The 19111-nt window shown below is 38.5% G+C and overlaps 1 protein-coding gene across 2 annotated transcripts; it reads left to right on the top strand.

Moving 5' to 3' along the window:
• Window positions 1–7527: 7527 nt before the first annotated feature.
• On the top strand, window positions 7528–16833 carry LRR1 (leucine rich repeat protein 1). 2 transcript variants are annotated; one of them, XM_015544505.2, is made up of 4 exons: window positions 7528–7974; window positions 11355–11456; window positions 13892–14613; window positions 16398–16833. In XM_015544505.2, exons 1-4 carry the CDS (start codon window positions 7672–7674, stop codon window positions 16636–16638), a joined length of 1368 nt encoding a protein of 455 aa, XP_015399991.1. In that variant the 5' UTR covers window positions 7528–7671; the 3' UTR covers window positions 16639–16833. The 2 variants fall into 2 exon arrangements, with proteins under 2 accessions (XP_015399991.1, XP_007097608.1); XM_007097546.3 differs by having other exon boundaries at window positions 11358–11456.
• Window positions 16834–19111: the final 2278 nt, after the last annotated feature.

A 19111-nucleotide genomic window follows, 5' to 3' on the forward strand; every position in this document is an offset into this window, starting at 1 on the left:
TTTTGTTGAACAGAATACGTTTTCAAAGCGATTTCTTATTTTTTAATTGACACACCCTAGTTTTTTAATGGACACATCTACACCAGCTCAGAAAAATGATAAAAGGCTTGGTGTGTTTGATATTTAAATGTAGTTAAATTTAAAGTGAGAAGTAAATGCACAATGTATGTTACTTTGACCAGATGATTTGGTTACAACTACAAAAAAAAAAAAAAATGCCATCTGAAAATCTGCTGGAAGATGTCTAAATTCCACAGGGACATTTATAATGTCTCTAGATAAAACTTAACTGTATATGGCTCTGAAAGCTTTGATTTATAAAATGTACCATAGGGTGAAATAATCTAACAACATTTTACACATGAACTTTTATACTGAAAGTGAAAAATACAATGCTTCTCCAAGGCATGGTATGTCAAGATTCTGGTAGGGCACCCCTCCCAACCATTAAATTAGGTACTTTGGTACATGATGAAGGAAGAGACAAATCCAAAATTTAAAAACCAGATGTGACTTGATTCCTGCCCTTAAAACTTGCAGATGTAGGGAGGAAAACAGGATTATCTCAAAGAGCCCTTCCTTACATTTTCAGATTGTGTGACTCAGTGACCTGTGTACAACTAAGTAAGCAGAACTTTCTGTTTCCAATAGTGGGTATGCTTGTGGTGTACAAGAGGAGCAAAAAAGAGAGAAATTAATTCTAGCTTGAGATATATTTAAGAGGGCTTTGATGTAAGCCTTGAAGAGTGGGATTTATACAGGCAGCACTATGTGGAAGGGAATGCCTAGTGAGAAGAAGAGTTTGAGCCAAAGAATGGAGTTGGGGAAGGTGAACAACCTTGTGTAACTAGAGTTGAGGATGCACAAAAAACCTAGTGATAGGTAACATAGAAAAGGTATTTTGTCATAAAGCCTGATTGAAAAGGGCCCAATGTCAAACTTCTATGATTTTCCTAGAGTTTATATCAATCACTGATGTGTAGTTTCCAAAATCACGGGCTTCTCAAAAATTAATCGAACATTGCCCCAACTATAGCTTTCCCAGACATTTCCTAGCTGGTCTACATAATTTTTAAATGATTAAAATGCTTCAGAGATGAATTCCATAAATATTCAACACTTTGGTATAGAATCCTTTGGGCCTAAAGAAGTGTGAACTCATTTAAAAGCAAAAAGGAAAGGATAAATAAGCAAGAAACAATTAGTTACACTTGAACAGTCTGCTATACTATCTTGATATTCAAGTAGTTCTTAATGTTGAAGCCGGTGCTCACTGGCCACTCCAAAAATCATAGAGCCCTCAAGAATTATGCTAAATCTACCCTGCCTGCTCTCTACAAATGGCATGACAAAGCCTGTATGACAGCACAACAATTTATAACATGGCTTACTGAATATTTTAAGCCCACAATTGAGACCTCTGCTCAGAAAAAAGGATTCCTTTCAAAACATGACTGCTCATTGACAATGCCCCTGTTCATCCAAGAGCTCTGATGGAGATGTACAATGAGATTAATTGTTGTTTTCATGGCTGATAACACAGCATTCATCCTGCAGCCCGTGGATCAAGGAATCATTCCAAATTTCAAGTCTTTTTATTTAAGAAATCCATTTTGTAAGGTATGGCTACCATACATAATGATTCCTCCATTGGATCTGGGGAAAGTGAATTGAAACCTCTTGGAAAGGTTCACCATTCTAGATGCCATTAAGAACATTTGTGATTTATGGGAAGAGGTCAAAATGTCAACATGAACAGGAGTTTGGAAGAAGTTGATTCCAACCTTCATGGATGATTTTGAGGGTCCAAGACTTGAGTGGAGGATGTTACTGCAGATGTGCTTGAAATAACAAGAGAGCTAGAATTAGAAGTGGCACCTGAATATGGGACTGAATTGCTGCAATCTCATGAGAAAACTTGAACAGATGAGGAATTGCTTCTTATAGATGAACAAAGAAAGTGGTTCCTTAGGATGGAATCTACTCCTATTAGAAATGCTGTGAAGAAACAAAACAAGAGAATATATGGCAAAGGGAGGGGGTAGAGAAGAGAGGGAAATAAACCACAAGAGACTCTTAATGATAGAAAACAAACTATAGATTGATGGAGGGAGGTGGGCAGGAGATGGGCTAGATATGTGTTGGATATTAAGGAGGGCACTTTTGATGAGCACTGGGTGTTGTATGTAAATGATGAGTCACTTAAACCAATATTGCACTATATGTTAAGCAAAATTTAAATTTAAAAAAATTTTTAAAAGATACTGTGAAGATTGTGTAAATGACAACAAAGGATTTAGAATGTTATATAACCTAAGTTAATAAAGCAGCAGGAGGGTTTGAGAGGATTGACTCCAGTTTTGGAAGAAGTTCTACCGTGGGTAAGACTCTATCAAACGGTACCACATGCCACAGACAAATTTTTCATGAAAAAAAGAATCAAATGATGTGGTAAATTTCACTGTGGTCTTATTTTAAAAAATTGCCACAGTCACCCCAACCTTTAGCAGCCACCAACCACCCTGATCATTCAGCAACCACCAACACTGAGGTAAAAACTTCCAAAAGCAAGTGTCCCTGAGTGGCTCAGTCTGTTAAGTGCCTGACCTTGGCTTGAGTTATGATCTCACAGTTTGTGGGTTTGAGCCCTGCATCAGGCTCTGTGCTGACAACTTGGAGCCTGCTTTGGAGTCTGTGTCTCCTTCTCTCTCTGCCCCTCCCCCAATTGTGCTCTGTCTCTCAAAAATAAATAAATGTAAAAAAAGAAATTTTTTTAAAAAGGAACTTCCAAAAGCAAAAAGATTACAACTCACTGAAAGCTCAGGTGATGGGTAGCAGTTTTTCTTTGCTATAAAGTATTTTTTTAATTATGTACATTTTTTGGACATAATGCCATTGCACACTTAATAGACTACAGGATAGTGTAAACATGACTTTTATATCCACTGGGAAACCAAAAAATTCCTTTGACTCTCTTTATTGTGGTATTTGCTTTATGTCAGTGCTCTGGAACTTAACCCTCAATATTAACAAGGAATACCTCTATCTGTTTCCCCACAATCTTCCTACAATGTATATTAGCAAACTTCTTTATGTTTGTCCTTCTGCTAGCCTAAAAACGGTAAGTATTGCTTCAGTCTGAATTTTGATGAGGCAGAGCATGTTTTCCTATGTTTATAAGCCAGCCATGTGTATTTGGGAATTTCTCCTTTGAGCCCACAGGCCACTTTCTTAAAGTATTGCTGATCTGTAGTTTATATATTAGTAAAGCTTATGCAGAAGAAAATGAGCACTTTGACCTTTGTATTAGTGGCAAAGTTATTTTATATTGACCATAACCCCAGATTCTTAGTAATTACTTTGTTTCTGGTATATCCTTCCATGCAGAACATTTACATTTTATGTATTAAAATTTGTGAACTTGGGGTTATGTGGGTGGCTCAGTCAGTTGAGGGTCTGACTCCGGCTGAGGTCATGATCTTGTGGTTTGTGAAAGCCCACGTCAGGCTCTGTGCTGACAGCTCAGAGCATGAAGCCTGTTTCAGATTCTGTGTCTCCCTCTCTCTCTCTGCCCCTCTCCCTTTCACGCTCTGTCTCTGTCTCTCAAAAATAAATAAACGTTAAAAAAACTGTTTTGTCAACTTGTTACATTACTTTTTTAGGTAGTGTCAAAATTCTAAAAAACTTCTGTGTTTTCATGTAGCACTTTTACATTTTCAGTGTTTAAGTCTTGGATCCACCTAAAATTTATTTCACTGTTCTCTAGGAGTGAAAGAGAAAGCAAGCTTCCTTCCCTTCCAAATGGCTAGTTCCTTACTCCAACACAAACAATGGTAATTGAATGCACATTAGTCTGTGAGCTTGCTCTATTTTAGCACAATGCCAGCTCTCATAAATATTTGTTACATGAATAAGTGAATAGCATATATTCATTTACATATTCATTCTTTCTACAAATATGCACTGAGTACTTACTATATGTGAACACTATGCTAGGTCTTGCATGTAACAGTAGTGACTCAGAACCTGTTCCCAAGGAGTTTGTAGTCTAGAGGTGAGGATAGGCATTAAATAAGTAATCATATAGCAATATTTTGGACAAGATAATCTAAGATTCTTCTTGAAGTGAACACCCAAAAGTGTTAGATGAAATATCATGTATTCCAAAATGCTGAGTTGAGCTTCCAGGAATCCCAAAGAGCTGGTGCTAAGCAGGAACTGAAAACCACAGAAACTGCCCTGGGGAGATTTGTCCACCTAAGTAATAGGGACTAGATTCCAAAGGGAACAAGAAACAAGCCTTTAAACAACTGTATTTAATTAAATTGCAAAGAGTGGAAATCCATGAAGGTTTGCGGGGAGAATTAAGTACAGGATAGGCGACAAGTCCTAGCACTAACACTCTTCAGAGGTAGTGAGCAAATCCCTTTACTCTTTTCAGCCTGTATTCCTTTTGTGTAAAATAAGAGAATTGAATTAGAATATGTGTAAAGTATGTCTCAGCTGTAAAAGTTTAGGATTCTGTGATAGGAGACCCCCTAAAATAATTTAATTTGGCAGTAGTGTAGATGGTGGATTATTGCATTAGCCTTTCAACTGATTCCTGCCTCTAGGCTTGCTCTACCTCCTAAGTAATCTCTTTAGTGACCACAGTAACCTTTTCTAAACGGTGTGAATTTTATCCCCTGTTGAAAATTTTCAAGTTTCCCAGAACCTTCAGGCTAAAGTTCAAAGGCCTTGGTTTAGCAAACAAATTCTTTTCATCATCTGGCTACTTCATACTCCTCTAATGTCTTACATGTATCCAATTGTGGTACAATTGTTGGTTTGCTTGTCTCTCCTAAACACTGTAAAATCATCTCTGCCTTCTAAACATCTAACATAGGTACTGGCATACAGCAAGAACACCATAAATATTAAATAAAGGAATACATTTTGAAGCCAGAAGACCTGGTAAGTTTAGGAATATCTCTGGAGGGAAGTAATGCAGCTTTCAACTGACATGGTACCACTAACAAGGGAAAAATGGGTAGTAATTAGGAAATCATAGTGGAAACACAACTTATAAGTTGTAATTACAGAGCATCAACAGGGACAAGGTAGCACTATACAGGTCTAATGCTTAAGTGTATATTTGTTAACTATCTAGCTTTATTTAATTTAGATGAAGTTTATGGTTAAAAAACCAACTCGAAGATCTGGTCCCAATGTGCCAGGACAGCCAAGTCTACACTGTCCACAGATGGTGACCTCACTGTTTGTTTAATAGTATGATACAACTATGATTTACCAGTTTGAACCCAAATGAGCCATAAACCTAAGGGAGTAAAGTTTACTATGGGTACAAATGAAGGGGAAAGTCCGAGATTCAATTAATTAACTGTTGAATGCTTGTTATGCACTGGAAACTCAGTGAAATAAAAGAAATGAAAGGTAAGTTTAAGTGCAATTGAATTTTCAGACTCCAAAAAAGGAGAACAAGATGTTAGAGACAGCCAGTGGAAACTGAACAGGGTTTTGAAAGATTAATAGGGTTAAATTAGTATGAACAAAACAAAAAGGAGAGAATGAGTGTAGTATGTAGGCCAGGCAGAAAAGGAATCAATTTCACAGAAGAAAATTGATCTAGATGTTATTTCTCTGATTCCTTTTGTCAAAAGCTGTAGCCCACTTTAAAATGCCTTGTATTTCCATGTTCAGTCAGTCTGCAATTCAAACTAGCTTGAGCTAATTAAAGGTACAGGAGGTCAACAGGCAGATTCTATTTGTATGGTGGTAAAGACAGAAGTGTGGATGGGTAATCAAAGAATCTTTTCTATTTTTTTTAAAGACTTTAAGTAATCTCTACACCCAACATAGAGTTCAAACTTACAACGCTGAGATCAAGAGTCACTCGCTCCATGAACCAAGCCGGCCAGACACCCCTAAAGAATATTTTGCTTGGTAAACAGTCCAAGAAGACCAAAATAAACACCAGATCCAAGTATTTCAGCTATTAAAAATGAGGGAACTAAGGTGAAGATGTTGGGGGAAGGTGGAGGTGGGAGTTAAGATCCCCAAAACTGATATATGTTTATTTTACTTTCAAACCACTACTATTTTATGTAATCTTATTTAATAAGATAATCTTATTTAAATATTTAGGGAAGCACAGGCCATTTTTGAGAATCTGGCAATTAGGAAGATACGTTTTTGGCAATACAAACCATTGTCCTACTCTGAAATCACCTTGGAACTGTTAAGTAACTTTCATATATTTAGATTATTTAACATTTACTGAATTCACTGAATCCGTGTTTCAACAACCCAGGTAACACCAAATAGAGGGTTGAGGCTTTGTTGTTGTAGTCTTGTTTTTTGTACATTTCTATTCTAATCAAAATTACATTGGTTTATACATGTAAGATTTCCCCACCTCCCAACTGTTCTTGGAAGTTCAGAGTATATTTATCGTACTTGTAATGCTTTAGGCTGGCGTTTTATTATTTTCTTCTACATTATTATCCACTCAAAGAACAACAGTGGGTAATTCTTGAAGTCTGTCTTTGAAAACTGTAAGGTGTGTTTGGCTTATTGTATGTTTTCACTGGCCACATGATTAACTGTTGCTAAATGAGGAGCCGTGTTTTCATGCTCTCCATGCAAGAATACTAAATAGAAAAAAAAGAAACGTAATGTTTTATTCATTACTAATTTTTAGGAACCAGTTACGTTTTTCAGAATGAGAATCAACAGATAACACTTCAGGTTCAACACCTTGTAAACAGGGACTCACACCTAATTAAGGATAAATCATTGTATTGTCATAATTGAATTGAAAATCCGTATTTCTGTAAGCCATTTCACATTTGCAAAAGTACCGCTCAAACAAAATGAATGTTTGATAAAAGACTGGGATTAGGATGAGGCGAGAGAGGCGTCTAGGGCACAAAATTTAAGGAGAAAGGACTGTGCGCTCAGGGAAGCACACGCCATTTTTGAGAGCGCCTCCTTAAATAAGATGTGCGCCCCGGGCGCCTCCCTCCACCAAGAAATGTAGAGCCGTAGGTGCTTATAGGGTCTGGATAGTCTCTCCCAGTGTCAGATGTTAAACCAGTCACTCTATCCAACCTAATAGCGGTTACAAAGCGGTAACCTGTTCAACAGAAATTGCCAAGTCAAATATTGTCCTATCAAATTCCGTTCTGACGTGGCAGGTGTTGCCTCCGAGGGGGGAGCCACCCAAACCAAAACAAACACCAGCCCATCAGCACCGGGACATGCTGGCCCCGGCTGGCATTGGGCAACTCCCCAGTTCCGAAGCTCTATAGGTAAGCGGACTTTCCCTTTTAACACAGGGATACCGGCTTAGCGACCCAACAGGTGCAGGAAACGCGTTAAGTTGAACCGCGGAAAACAGAGCTCCGCCCCCAACAATAACCACCTGTGCCTCCAGCCGCAAGCGTTCCCGGGAAAGGACGTTGCGGCCTCGCCAGTCGCCGGCTCGGGAGATGCGAGCTAAGTCCTCAAGGGTCCGGTATCCGCGCTCCACCGACCCACAACCACAGTGAGGACTCGGCCCTGCAAGTGAAGGGGGAGGCCGTCCTCCCCGCAGACCCATAGAGCCACTGTACCGAGAAAACCCGAGCTGTTGGCACTCCGAGCAGGCAGGCATATCCGGGGACAGCCCGCATGCTCGAGGACCCCGGCGGCGGCGCTGCGCGGCGGGAAGGGGACAGTTTCAAAGCGGAGTTGTGGAGCTCTTGCCGCGGCTGGCGCAAAATGAAGCTGCACTGCGAGGTCGAGGTAGTCAGTCGGCACTTGCCGGCTTTGGGAATGAGGAACCGGGGCAAGGGCACCCGGGCGGTGTTGAGCCTCTGTCAGCAGACGCCCGGGAGTCGGCCGCAGCCTCGGGCTGGAGGCGAGCGAGGCGGCCCGCTCCCTACCTGCCTGGTCATCTGCACCCTGAGGGACAAGCGCGGGACCCGCTATGAGGTGCGTGGACCGAACAGGCCCTGCCTCGGGAGTCAGCCCCGAGCTCTTCCCCTTCGAGCCTCGCGCGTTCCAGAGGCTGGAGCCTGCCTGTGGGGTACCAGCGCCCCATCACCACCCCCAGTCCTGGGCGTCTCCCTGTGTACCCGAAAGAGGAAAGCTTTTGAGAGCGCACCTTCTCCTTATTTTTCTTTCCCGTTCCTTTGGTTTCAAATTGGCAGCGTTTCTGTTTAGCAGTAGGTGGCATCCCTGCTGTCTTAAAGCCTCTGGAAATTCGGCCTGCATGAAACTAATCTTTAAATGGAATGGCAATCCACTTTGGGGGAACAGTAAAATAATTGCACTTTTGTTCAATAAATTATTTTCTCCCATGGTATATTCGCTAGCTTTTTTTTTTTTTTTTTTTTTTTAAGGCTTTAAGTGATGAAGGATAGTATCCAGGATCGCTAGACCAGATTAGTACAGTAGTAAAGCAGTAGTGCTTTGGGTTGCATCTTGATATTTATACTAATGTTATTGCTCACTGCATCTTTCTTTTCCTTTCCTTTTCCTTCCTTCCTTCAAATGTTTTATTTCCTAAGACTTGACTTTCTAGGACCAGGGCTTTTTCTCATCTGTGTAGCAGTAGTAAACTCTAGAAGCTGTTGAAAGTTGAAATGGAATTTCCAAAGCACAGGTTTTATAAAATCCTTTTTCCCTCATTTCACCAGGTACTATGTTATTTTGTCAGAATGACTGGAATACCCTTGTGTCTGACTTGCATCTGACTCTTCACTGGACCCTTGCATCTGACTCTTCACTGGACTTTATACAGTTTCTAGAATTATTTCCCTTAGTGTTGTATTCCACAGTGTATACTCAAAGATTGAGGAAAGGGGACATTACCATCTCATTCAGAGACACTTAACATTTGATATAAGTAGTTGAAAGTGTAATTTCCCCCTCTTCGTGGAATCAACTCCTATAAAATTTTCAACTTGAAGGGACTTTAGCAATCACCCAACATTCTATAGGTTAGAAAACTGTAAGGTGACAAGCAAGCTCATAGCAAGAATTGGGTCTCCCTTTTTTTTTCTTCCATTGTCTTCCCCAAACCCTCTTTCATGGTCAGTTCAGGTTCTATTTTAAGTCTGTAATGATCGCCCTTAAAACTTCTGCATTAATAATTGCAGGTGGTAACCCTAATCAGAATTTTATTGTGAACAGTGAGTTGAAGACTTGATTTGGTCACTGTCCTTCCAACACTAGAAAGGAAATAGAAACCAGTGCTTACATTACAAGGTGGATGATGTAAGTGCTATAATAAAGGTAGAAGTAGAGCAGAATCAAAAAATGAAATGAATTCTGATTATTGGGGCTTGAGAAAGTTTTGTAGAAGAGGTGGTACCACAGGGTTTGGGACATAGTAGGTGCCCAATAAACATTTCTTGGATGAATTAAAGTGGTGTTGGTCCTGGGCCTTGAAGACTAGGTATTAGTGCTAAGTGTGGGAAGTACCTTGGGGATCTTTCTTATACCAACTTTTCTGCCCCATGATTTAGCTGCTGCCTATCTCATTCTGATTTGCAAATCTGTATCTTTAGCTAGTCCTCTCCCTTAACTTGCAACTTGAATCTTAGTTGGAAATCTTCACTTGGATGTGTTGTAGCATTTCAAACTCAAAATATCTAAAAGTTAATGTTCTTTGCCACCCCGAAACCTACTTTTCTGATCATGTTCTGCAACTCATTAAATATTCTGCTCTATCCAGAAACCTTAAGGTTTTTGCATCCCCATGTAATATATTTTTGAATCCTTAAAATTCTACCTCCTAGGATCCTTTCAGATTTTCATACCTCCTTCCATCCCAGCTGCAGTTGAAACCACCAGAATCCCTTGTCTGGCTAGGTGTCTTAAAAGATATCCCTAGGTCTCTACCAACCTCATCCCATTCTCCCCTCCCCCAAAGTTCATTCTTACACTGTGGTTAAAGGGAACTTCCCAAATCCCAGATCTAGGATGCCTGGGTGGCCTAGTAGGTTAAGCATCCAACTCTTGATTTTGGCTCAGGTCATGATCTCATGGTTTGTGAGACCAAGCCCCACCAAGCTGATAGCACAGAGCCAGCTTGGGATTTCCCCCATCCCTCTCTCTCAAAGTAAATAAAGATTTTTTTTTTTTTTAACGTTTATTTTTGAGACAGAGAGAGACAGCATGAACGGGGCAGGGTCAGAGAGAGGGAGACACAGAATCTGAAATGGGCTCCAGGCTCTGAGCTGTCAGCACAGAGGCCGACGCGGGGCTCGAACTCACGGACCGCGAGATCATGACCTGAGCCAAAGTCGGCCGCTTAACCGACTGAGCCACCCAGGCGCCCCAAGATATTTTTTTTTAATGTAGGTGTAACTATGTTCCCAGCTTCAAGTCACTCAGTAGATATCATTTTCAGAATAAAATCCAAAATTCTTGACATGGTCTGCAAAATCTTTCACCATGCAATCCCTGTTTGCCTTTCCTGACTCACCTGCCTCTCTTTCCTGGATCCTTCAGCCATACTTCTTTCACCTCCTTGGAACTGCCAAGCCCTCTTGCCTTGAAGGCTTTGCACACATTTTTCCTTACTGGTATGCTATTCTCTCTCTCTTCTCCCACTATCTTCATTTGCCCGACATCTCCTAATCCTTCAGTTCTCATCTTTAAGGTCACTTTCGTATTCCTTTGCTATATAAGATCTTAGAGCAGTCTATACTTCCCTTATCTTAATATTTGTTATGATTGTAACTACCTACTTAATAATTGTCTCTCATTAGACTGACAACTTTATAAACATAATTACTATGTTGGTCTTATTCAAAACTATTGTTTCAAGCCCCCTATCATAGTACATGGTACAGAGTGGCTTCTCAATACATTATTGTTGAAGTCTAAAACAGGAACATCAGTCATTAAAAATTTTTGAGCACCTATTATGTGTCAGTCACTGTTGTAGCTCCATGGATACAATAGTGAACAAAGGAGACAAGATTCCTGCTTTCATGACGTTTATAATCTTGTGGGAGGTGTGTCCACCCGAGACTACTGGACTGAAGTTAAGAAGGCAAGTAACTATTATTGACAACTTCTACAGCCACATAGAATGGGAGAAGAGGAGTATTCTCCCAAATGGAAGTCACAGGAAAGAGTTACTGGACTGATCTAACAGCAATATCTACCAGAAGCTAGATAAGAAATGTAGCTACCCAAATGCTAAAAAAGCCCACAGAAATAAAAACTAAAACTTAAAACAACAAAACATGCAGACTTAAGGAGTAAAAGCCTGGGAAAGTGACTGGCATATTCTAATTGTAATAAATATTACTGAATAACAATACCAGATTTTGTCCTTTTTTCTCATTGGTTTTAAGCAGCTAAAGGAGAACATTGAGCAATTCTTCACCAAATTTATGGATGAGGGGAAAGCTACTGTTCGGTTAAAGGAGCCTCCTGTGGATATCTGTTTAAGTAAGGTATGGTATTACAAACACGATTAAAGGGGCAACTGGGCAGCTCAGTTAAGCATCTGACTCTTGATTTCGGTTCAGTCTTGATCTCACAGTTTGTGAGTTTGAGCCCCTGACTGGGCTCTGTGCTGAAAGTGAAGAGGCTACTTGGGATTCTGTCTCCCTCTCTCTCTGTCCCTCCCCTAATTGCTCTCTATTTCTCTCTAAATAAATAAATGTAAATATGTATAAATAATAAATGAAAATAAACTTAAAAGATTGTTTAAAAAAAAATAGCAATTAGGTTGGTTGGCTGTATTTTCTTTAAAGAAGAGACTATTTGAGGATCCTCGATATCCCACACAACTGAATAGGGATGTACACTTGGCAGGTGTGTTTGAAGAAGCCGTGGCAGGTCTGTGGTGGAATTCAAAAACTCACCAGACACATACACAGTTTCTCTGGTATGCTGGCATGGCTCTAACAGTGTAGAGTCAGCCTGCTAAGGCAACAGGATTAGGAGGAAGGAAAATGGCTTACTTCCGTGCTCCAGATGGACCCTTAGGGTGTTCCTAGAATAGAATTCTATAAAGCCAGTGGCACACGGCTACATTTGCCAGCAAAGTCACCCATTACAGATCAAATTTGGTGTAAAAAAAAAAAAATGCAATTAGAACCATTTGAGGGGTATTTTTTTTTTTTTTAATGTTTATTTATTTTGAGAGAGACAAACAATCTGAAGCAGGCTCTTTGCTGTCAGTGCAGAGCATGATGTGGGGCTCGAATTCAAAACCATGAGACTGTGACCTGAGCCAGTCAGATGCAAAACTGACTAAGCCATTCAGGCCCCTCCATTCTGGGGGTATTTTATTTATTATAATTTTTAAAAATAGTTAAACCATTAAAATAAAACTTTACTGTGCCCTATCCCCTTTTCCTCTTCCCCCCTTCACAGAGAGTAGAAGCAATGTCTTATTCAGCCTTTCATTATCCTTAATCCAAAGCAAAGTGGTTTGTAAACAATAAAGTTTAATGACTATTTAAGGTATTTGTGTTGAATGGAAACATTTTGTTCTACTTCCTCCTGTTCTTATAGTTTTTCATTTTCTCTTGATATTCAGCTTCTCCTACTAACTTTTTCTTCTACCTAAAAAAAGCTGAGGTCTAACCAATCAAAATAGAATAGACAAATTTCCCAAAGACAAGGTTAAATCCATTGCCTCCACATACTGTCTTTTGACCTTTGTTTTCAGTGGTTTATCAAAACTGTCTCAGAGATCAGTGGTCTCCTTCCTTTTTTTCAATCACATTGCCATTATTTTGAGGTCTGTAGATTTCGACACTGATGACCACTCCCTTCTTAATAAAACTTTCCTTTCTTGGCATCTGACAGGACACTATCCTGGTTTACTCTTGGTTTTCTTAGCCACTCCTTTGTCTCCTATCTCTGGCATCTTTTTTTTCTATCCCCAATTAAAGGCTTATTCTAATCTTCTGCCTATTCTTTACCATACCTGCTTTCCATTCTCGTAACTCAGTCTTTATTTATATAAACTCCCAAATCTTTAAGCTGGTACCCTGTACCAGACCTACTTGACCCAGGTCTCCAGACTTCACTCACACTACGTCACTGTGTATATTGCTGCTGAAATAATATTTAGCTTTTCTCATGTAATTCTCCTGTTCCAAGTTCTTAAAAGATTTCCACAGCCTGATCATTCCATCCTCCTCATCATGGTATCAGGTTCATCTATACCATCCCCACACTGCATTTCTAGTCTTTTACACCTCTACAAAGCTCCCACATTCCAACTAAATAGGATCACGTACTATTCCTCAAACTTGCTGCAGGTTACCAGTCCTTCACATGTAAACTTTAGGAAACTTCTGAAATATCCTGCAAGCATTAGATATTTCTGTTGAGAACTTAGTTCCCATACCACTTTAATAGTGATTTTTCTGTCCAGCTGGAAGCAATCTGTCTTGCTTTTGATGTTTTCCAGCACTTCTTACAGTGCCATTTGGCCCTGCTTTTGAGAGGACCATTGCTTTTCATAATTCCAAGTCTTTGTGAATGGCAGCCTTGGGTATTTTGCAGTGCACAGCACCATCTCAGTCTATGTCAGAGGCACTGGAGATTTGCCTCAGTTCATGATAAACCCAAGTCTTAAGTGGTATCTTTTCATGTATTCCTGTCTTATTTTATACTCTTTTGATTCCCTTTTGAATGGTTTAAATTTAGAGTATGTCTCTCAACATATTTTTTCAAAAACTTTCAAATTTTTTTGTGTTTATATTGAAATTTATCAAAATAGTAAAAAATTTATTTTTACAGCCATTTTCAAGAAATGAGTCCATCATTTGCATGTATAACTTTATAGAATTTGTTAAAGGGTAAATTAGCATGCATGTATTATCTAAAATGGAATTTATAATTGTACAACTTATTTTTATTTATTCAGGCCAATTCCAGCAGCTTAAAGAGTTTCCTGTCAGCTGTGAGACTCGCTCACAGAGGTTGTAATATTGAGGTACCACTTTCAACCTTCACACCAGTGAAGACTTCAGAATTTGAAAAATTTAAAACTAAAATGGTTATCACATCCAAAAAGGACTATCCTCTAAGCAAGAACTTCCCATATTCTCTGGAACATCTTCAGACTTCTTACTGTGGGCTTGTCCGAGTTGATATGCGTATGCTTTGCTTAAAAAACCTTAGGAAATTAGACTTGAGTCACAACCATATAAAAAAGCTTCCAGCTACAATTGGAGACCTCATCCATCTTCAAGAACTTAACTTGAGTGACAATCACTTGGAATCATTTAGTGTAGCTTTGTGTCAGTCTACACTCCAGAAGTCACTTCGGAGTTTGGATCTCAGCAAGAACAAAATTAAGGCCCTCCCTGTGCAGTTTTGTCAACTCCGAGAACTTACAGATTTAAAACTTGATGATAATGAATTGATTCGATTTCCTTTCAAGATGGGACAATTGACAAACCTGCGTTTTTTGTCAGCCGCTCGAAATAAGCTTCCATTTTTGCCTAGTGAATTTCAAAATTTATCCCTTGAGTACTTGGATCTTTTTGGAAATACTTTTGAACAACCAAAAGCCCTTCCAGTTATAATGCTGCAAACACCATTAACTTTATTGGAATCCTCTGCACGAGCCATGTTATATAATAGGTAAGACTTTTTAATAGTCATAAAATGCAGTACCTCTGATAAGAGTCTGGTATTCTCATCATCCTCATTGTAATAGTCATAGGCTTTAACATAGTTTACAATGCTGTGCACAGTCTGACATCTTGCTGCAGTGGCCTTCTTGCTGCTCCTTTCCTCTACCTAGAATGCCTTTCTTCCAGAAAGTTCCATAGCTCACTTTCTCACTTCATTTAGTTCTTTTCCCAAGTGACACCCAGAAAGGCCTTTCCTGACCGCCCTATCTAAAGTTTTATCTCCACCCCCTTTCATTGCTTGACTTTTTGGTTATAGGATTTATTACCTGGCATTAATTTTTTTTTAATGTTTATTTATTTTTGAGACAGAGAGACAGAGTGTGAGTGGAGGAGGGGCAGAGAGAGGGAGACACAGGATCTGAAACAGGCTGTAGGCTCTGAGTTGTCAGCACAGACAGAGCCTGACATGGGCTCGAACCCATGAACCGTGAGATCATGACCTGAGCCAAAGTCGAGCACTTAACCAACTGAGCCACCCAGGCGCCCCTTTACTTCTTTCTATCTACCCCATCACTTGTATTTATCAAGTGTTTTCAGCCCACTTGGTATAAAAAGGATACAGATCCAAAGCTATGAGAATAATGCCTATTATCTAGCCTTTGGTAACTTGTCTTCACTACTGGTTACAAACATAAACTTATGGTCTATTAGAAAAATATGTGGGAATTTAAATTATGTTAGATAGAAAATACAGTTTTTAACAGTATTACACTATTACCTCTTTCCTTAGGGTATAACTAGTAGCTTGAAACAGGTTAATATACACATGTGGTAGACACTTCTTAGACAGTTTTTTAAAAAATTGTTATTTATAGAAGGAACAAACTAGTACATGTGAAAAAAAATGAATTGCCAACAAGACCAGTCCCAAATCCCTATGAAATGCAAACTGTTTTTTATTTGATATGTATCTTTTCAGACTTTTCCTGATAGGGTTTTGAACTCCAGTTTAAATTATAGAGTAGGTTTTATTTATTTGTTGAAAAAATATGAACACTTATTATGTGCCAGCCTAGGCTAGGGACTAGAGAACAAAGAAAAGACTAGAAGACAGACAAAGTGACTTGGGGCATGGTTGAGTCAGGAGTTGGGCAGTGGGCAGGCAACCTCAAGAGACCATCCTACAGTGTCTCGGAGATGAGTGTAAAAGAGTTTGACTTTTTCGGGTTTTTGAGTTTGACTTGATTTTAATAGCCAGTAAGTGATTTAAGCAAGGTGAGGTCAGCACTTGCTCAGCCAGTAAAGTAAAAATACCTGAAACAATATATGTTTTAAATCTGTTTCACAGTTTAAAATTCCCTTTTAAACAGTTGATGCCTAGGAGAGTATTTGGATTTATTTAAATAAATGTTTCTTCACAGATAGAACTCAGTAATTCTCCCATCGCCATTATGAGAATTGTATACTAGAGCTGTAGCTTTAAATGATCATGTTATACTGATAATACAATGTAGATTTCTTCATACTATTCCATGGGTTATGGTATTAGGTGACAGTGCTAAAAGATACTTTATGGAGTAGTATAGATACTCTTAGGTTTACAATATGCCATATGGTGTTTTCCCCATTCTTAACAGTTTGGAAGAAAGAACAATATACTGAGTCACTTAATAGAGTAATCTTATTTTTCCTTGGTTATAATTCAGTATCCTGTAATTCATGACCCAATACATGAAGTTCTGAATCTAGTAACATGCTAAATATTTTTTCAACTTTTTTTTTTTCCAATAGGATTCCATATGGCTCTCATATCATTCCTTTTCATCTTTGCCAAGATTTGGATACTGCTAAAACCTGTGTCTGTGGAAGATTCTGTCTAAGCTGTTTTATTCAGGGAACTACTACTATGAATCTACACTCTGTTGCTCACACTGTGGTCTTAGTGGATAATATGGGTGGTACTGAAGCACCTATTATCTCTTACTTCTGTTCTCTAGCCTGTTACGTAAATTCCTGTGATATGTTAAAGTAACTGGTGATAACACAAAAACAAATTCCATTTAGTTACAGATCACCTTGGGATTCATTTATGGTTTAATAGTATCAAATTAGAGAAAGGGAAGCTTTTTGTATACTTACTTGAGGGGAGGAATGTGTTACTCTAACATTTTCGATCATTTGACTGTAAAACCTTAATTTCATTAAAACCTATAATTTTACTGTGAAAGTAGACTTTTTTTCAGTTTATTTCACTTGTGTTGATGTCAGCCTAGTGTTTCCAGAATGGGTTGTAGGGCTATCTTTTAATGTTAAACAGATATTGATCCCTATCACTCTGGTCATAGAATTTTCTTACCAGTTTCCTTCTTGAATTTCAATTAAAGAAATTGACTTTCTGTATACAGAAAATATATGTTGGAGGACTAATAGAGTCTAAGTTTTAGTGAAAACTTGTTTGCTGTGAAACTTTGTTTTTCAGGTATATTATTCTACATCTAGAATTCTATATTCACCAAGCATAAAGTTGGAGTTGCTTTGGGATAAGCAGGCTTCGGCTTTTATAAGTTTTATAATGTTAATCACATAATCTTTGTTGTGACTTTTGTAACTTTTAGAGTTGGAACAGGATTTTAGGGTTGGGTAGGAAGAACAGAAAATTGCTTTTCACTGATTACATCCTATATTTGAGGGTTGTTCTTTTTCTGATTATTATTTTAGTTACTTAATATTTTCAAGTTAAAAAAAATATTTTTTTAATGTCTGTTTATTTTTGAGAGAGACAGACAGAGCATAAGTGGGGGAGGAGCAGAGAGAGAGGGAGACACAGAATCCGAAGCAGGGTCCAGGATCTGAGCTGTCAGCACAGATGCAGGGCTCAAAACCATAAACCGTGAGATTAGGACCTGAGCCGAAGTCAGATGCTTAACCGACTGAGCCACCCAGGTGCCCCAATATTTTCAAGTTTTTACTTTAAAAAGTGGTGGCGATACACCAGCTGACCTATGATTAGAATTTTAACTAGGTTAGAGGAAATATAAAATGTAGCTGCTTGAAAGAGATGTGGAAAATGGAATTAGTAGAACTCCATTCTATACATTTGCACTGCCCTTTTTCAAATCAGCCTCATAACTGGTTTCTGGGAACAAAAGAGGTGAAAGAGTAAAAGTTACTGGAGAAAACCTTCCCTAGTGTTAGCATATCATTTTTGTTCTAGGCCTGCCTGGAGTTACAGGTTGAGTCTGTGTAAGACTGTTTCTTATGGCTTTAGGTAACTATTTCCTCTTTCCTAAAATATTTATTTGGAACATCTTACTCTTTTTTGAAAATTCAAGCATTGAGTAAATACTGTTTTAAATGTTAGAATATTTTTAAGGAATTTTTAAAAAATGTTTATCTTTGAGAGAGAGGGGGACACAGAATCCAAAGCAGCTCCAGGCTCCAAGCTGTCAACAGAGAGCCTCACACCGGGACCAAACTCATGGACCGTGAGATATGAACTGAGCCAAAGTCAGATCCTTAACTGACAGATCCTTAACTGGGGTACCCAGGCACCCCTAAATATTAGAAGATTTTTATTAAAACTTTATGTATATGATCTCCAAAATATGGTTTTTTCTCAGAGCAGATTCTTTGGTCCAGAGCCATAATTATTTGGGTGACCTTAAATTTGTATTGCTTGTGGTCAATTAAATTCTTCCTGCAAAAATTTCTATTCCTTCCAAATTTCTATTCTATTCCAAAATATGGTTTCTTCTCAGAGCAGATTCTTTGGTCCAGAGCCATAATTATTTGGGTGACCTTAAATTTGTATTGCTTGTGGTCAATTAAATCCTTCCTGCAAAAATTTCTGGTTTTTGATTTTAAAAAATCATATATATAATGCAAACATGGCTTACATAAAAAGAGCTGCCATTTAGCAGAGTATTTGTCACAAGTGTTTTACATACAGTATTTTATTTAATCCTCACCAATTACCCTAGGAGGTCAGTACCATAAACCCAGATCAGATTTTAAGTCCAGGCTTTATACTGCCTTCTAAAGTTAATTCACTTTTGCTCTTTAAAACCAAGAATTCTGTAAGTATAATATCTTAGTTTCTTCTGAACAAAACGGCGAGGAATTACCCAGGTTATGTAACTACTTTAAAACATAGTTCTTTAAAAAATGTATTGTGACATATTTAACTTGTATCTGATTTTTACATGTTCTTGAAGAAAAAGTTCCTTCAATAACAAATGCAGATGTGTCTGTGTTGGGACTAAGTGCTAGCCATCTGTTACTCCTACACCCTAGCCCTTTGTCTTTGCATCCTTACTCATCTAAAAGCCATCCCATGCAACTATCTTGGCCAACTTAAAATTCTTGTACAGAATGCAGAATTTGTCTTCTCATAATCCATACCCTTTGTCAGTTTATTTCTCCTTTTGATACTTTTTTTTTTTGCCTTTCATGGGTTATAAGGTTCACTTCTTTGAGTTTCAGCCTTCCATTCTATTTTCAGTAGT

Source organism: Panthera tigris, chromosome B3, assembly GCF_018350195.1.
Source record: "Panthera tigris isolate Pti1 chromosome B3, P.tigris_Pti1_mat1.1, whole genome shotgun sequence".
Classification (NCBI taxonomy): Eukaryota; Metazoa; Chordata; class Mammalia; order Carnivora; family Felidae; genus Panthera; species Panthera tigris.

What these genes read in the sequence shown, in the direction of transcription:
- LRR1 (XM_015544505.2), top strand. Translation starts at nt 7,672, where the DNA reads ATGCTCGAGGACCCCGGCGGCGGCGCTGCGCGGCGGGAAGGGGACAGT. An exon ending in AGCGCGGGACCCGCTATGAG is followed by an intron (nt 7,975 to 11,354) that starts GTGCGTGGACCG and finishes ATTGGTTTTAAG; the next exon opens with CAGCTAAAGGAGAACATTGA. An exon ending in TGGATATCTGTTTAAGTAAG is followed by an intron (nt 11,457 to 13,891) that starts GTATGGTATTAC and finishes TTATTTATTCAG; the next exon opens with GCCAATTCCAGCAGCTTAAA.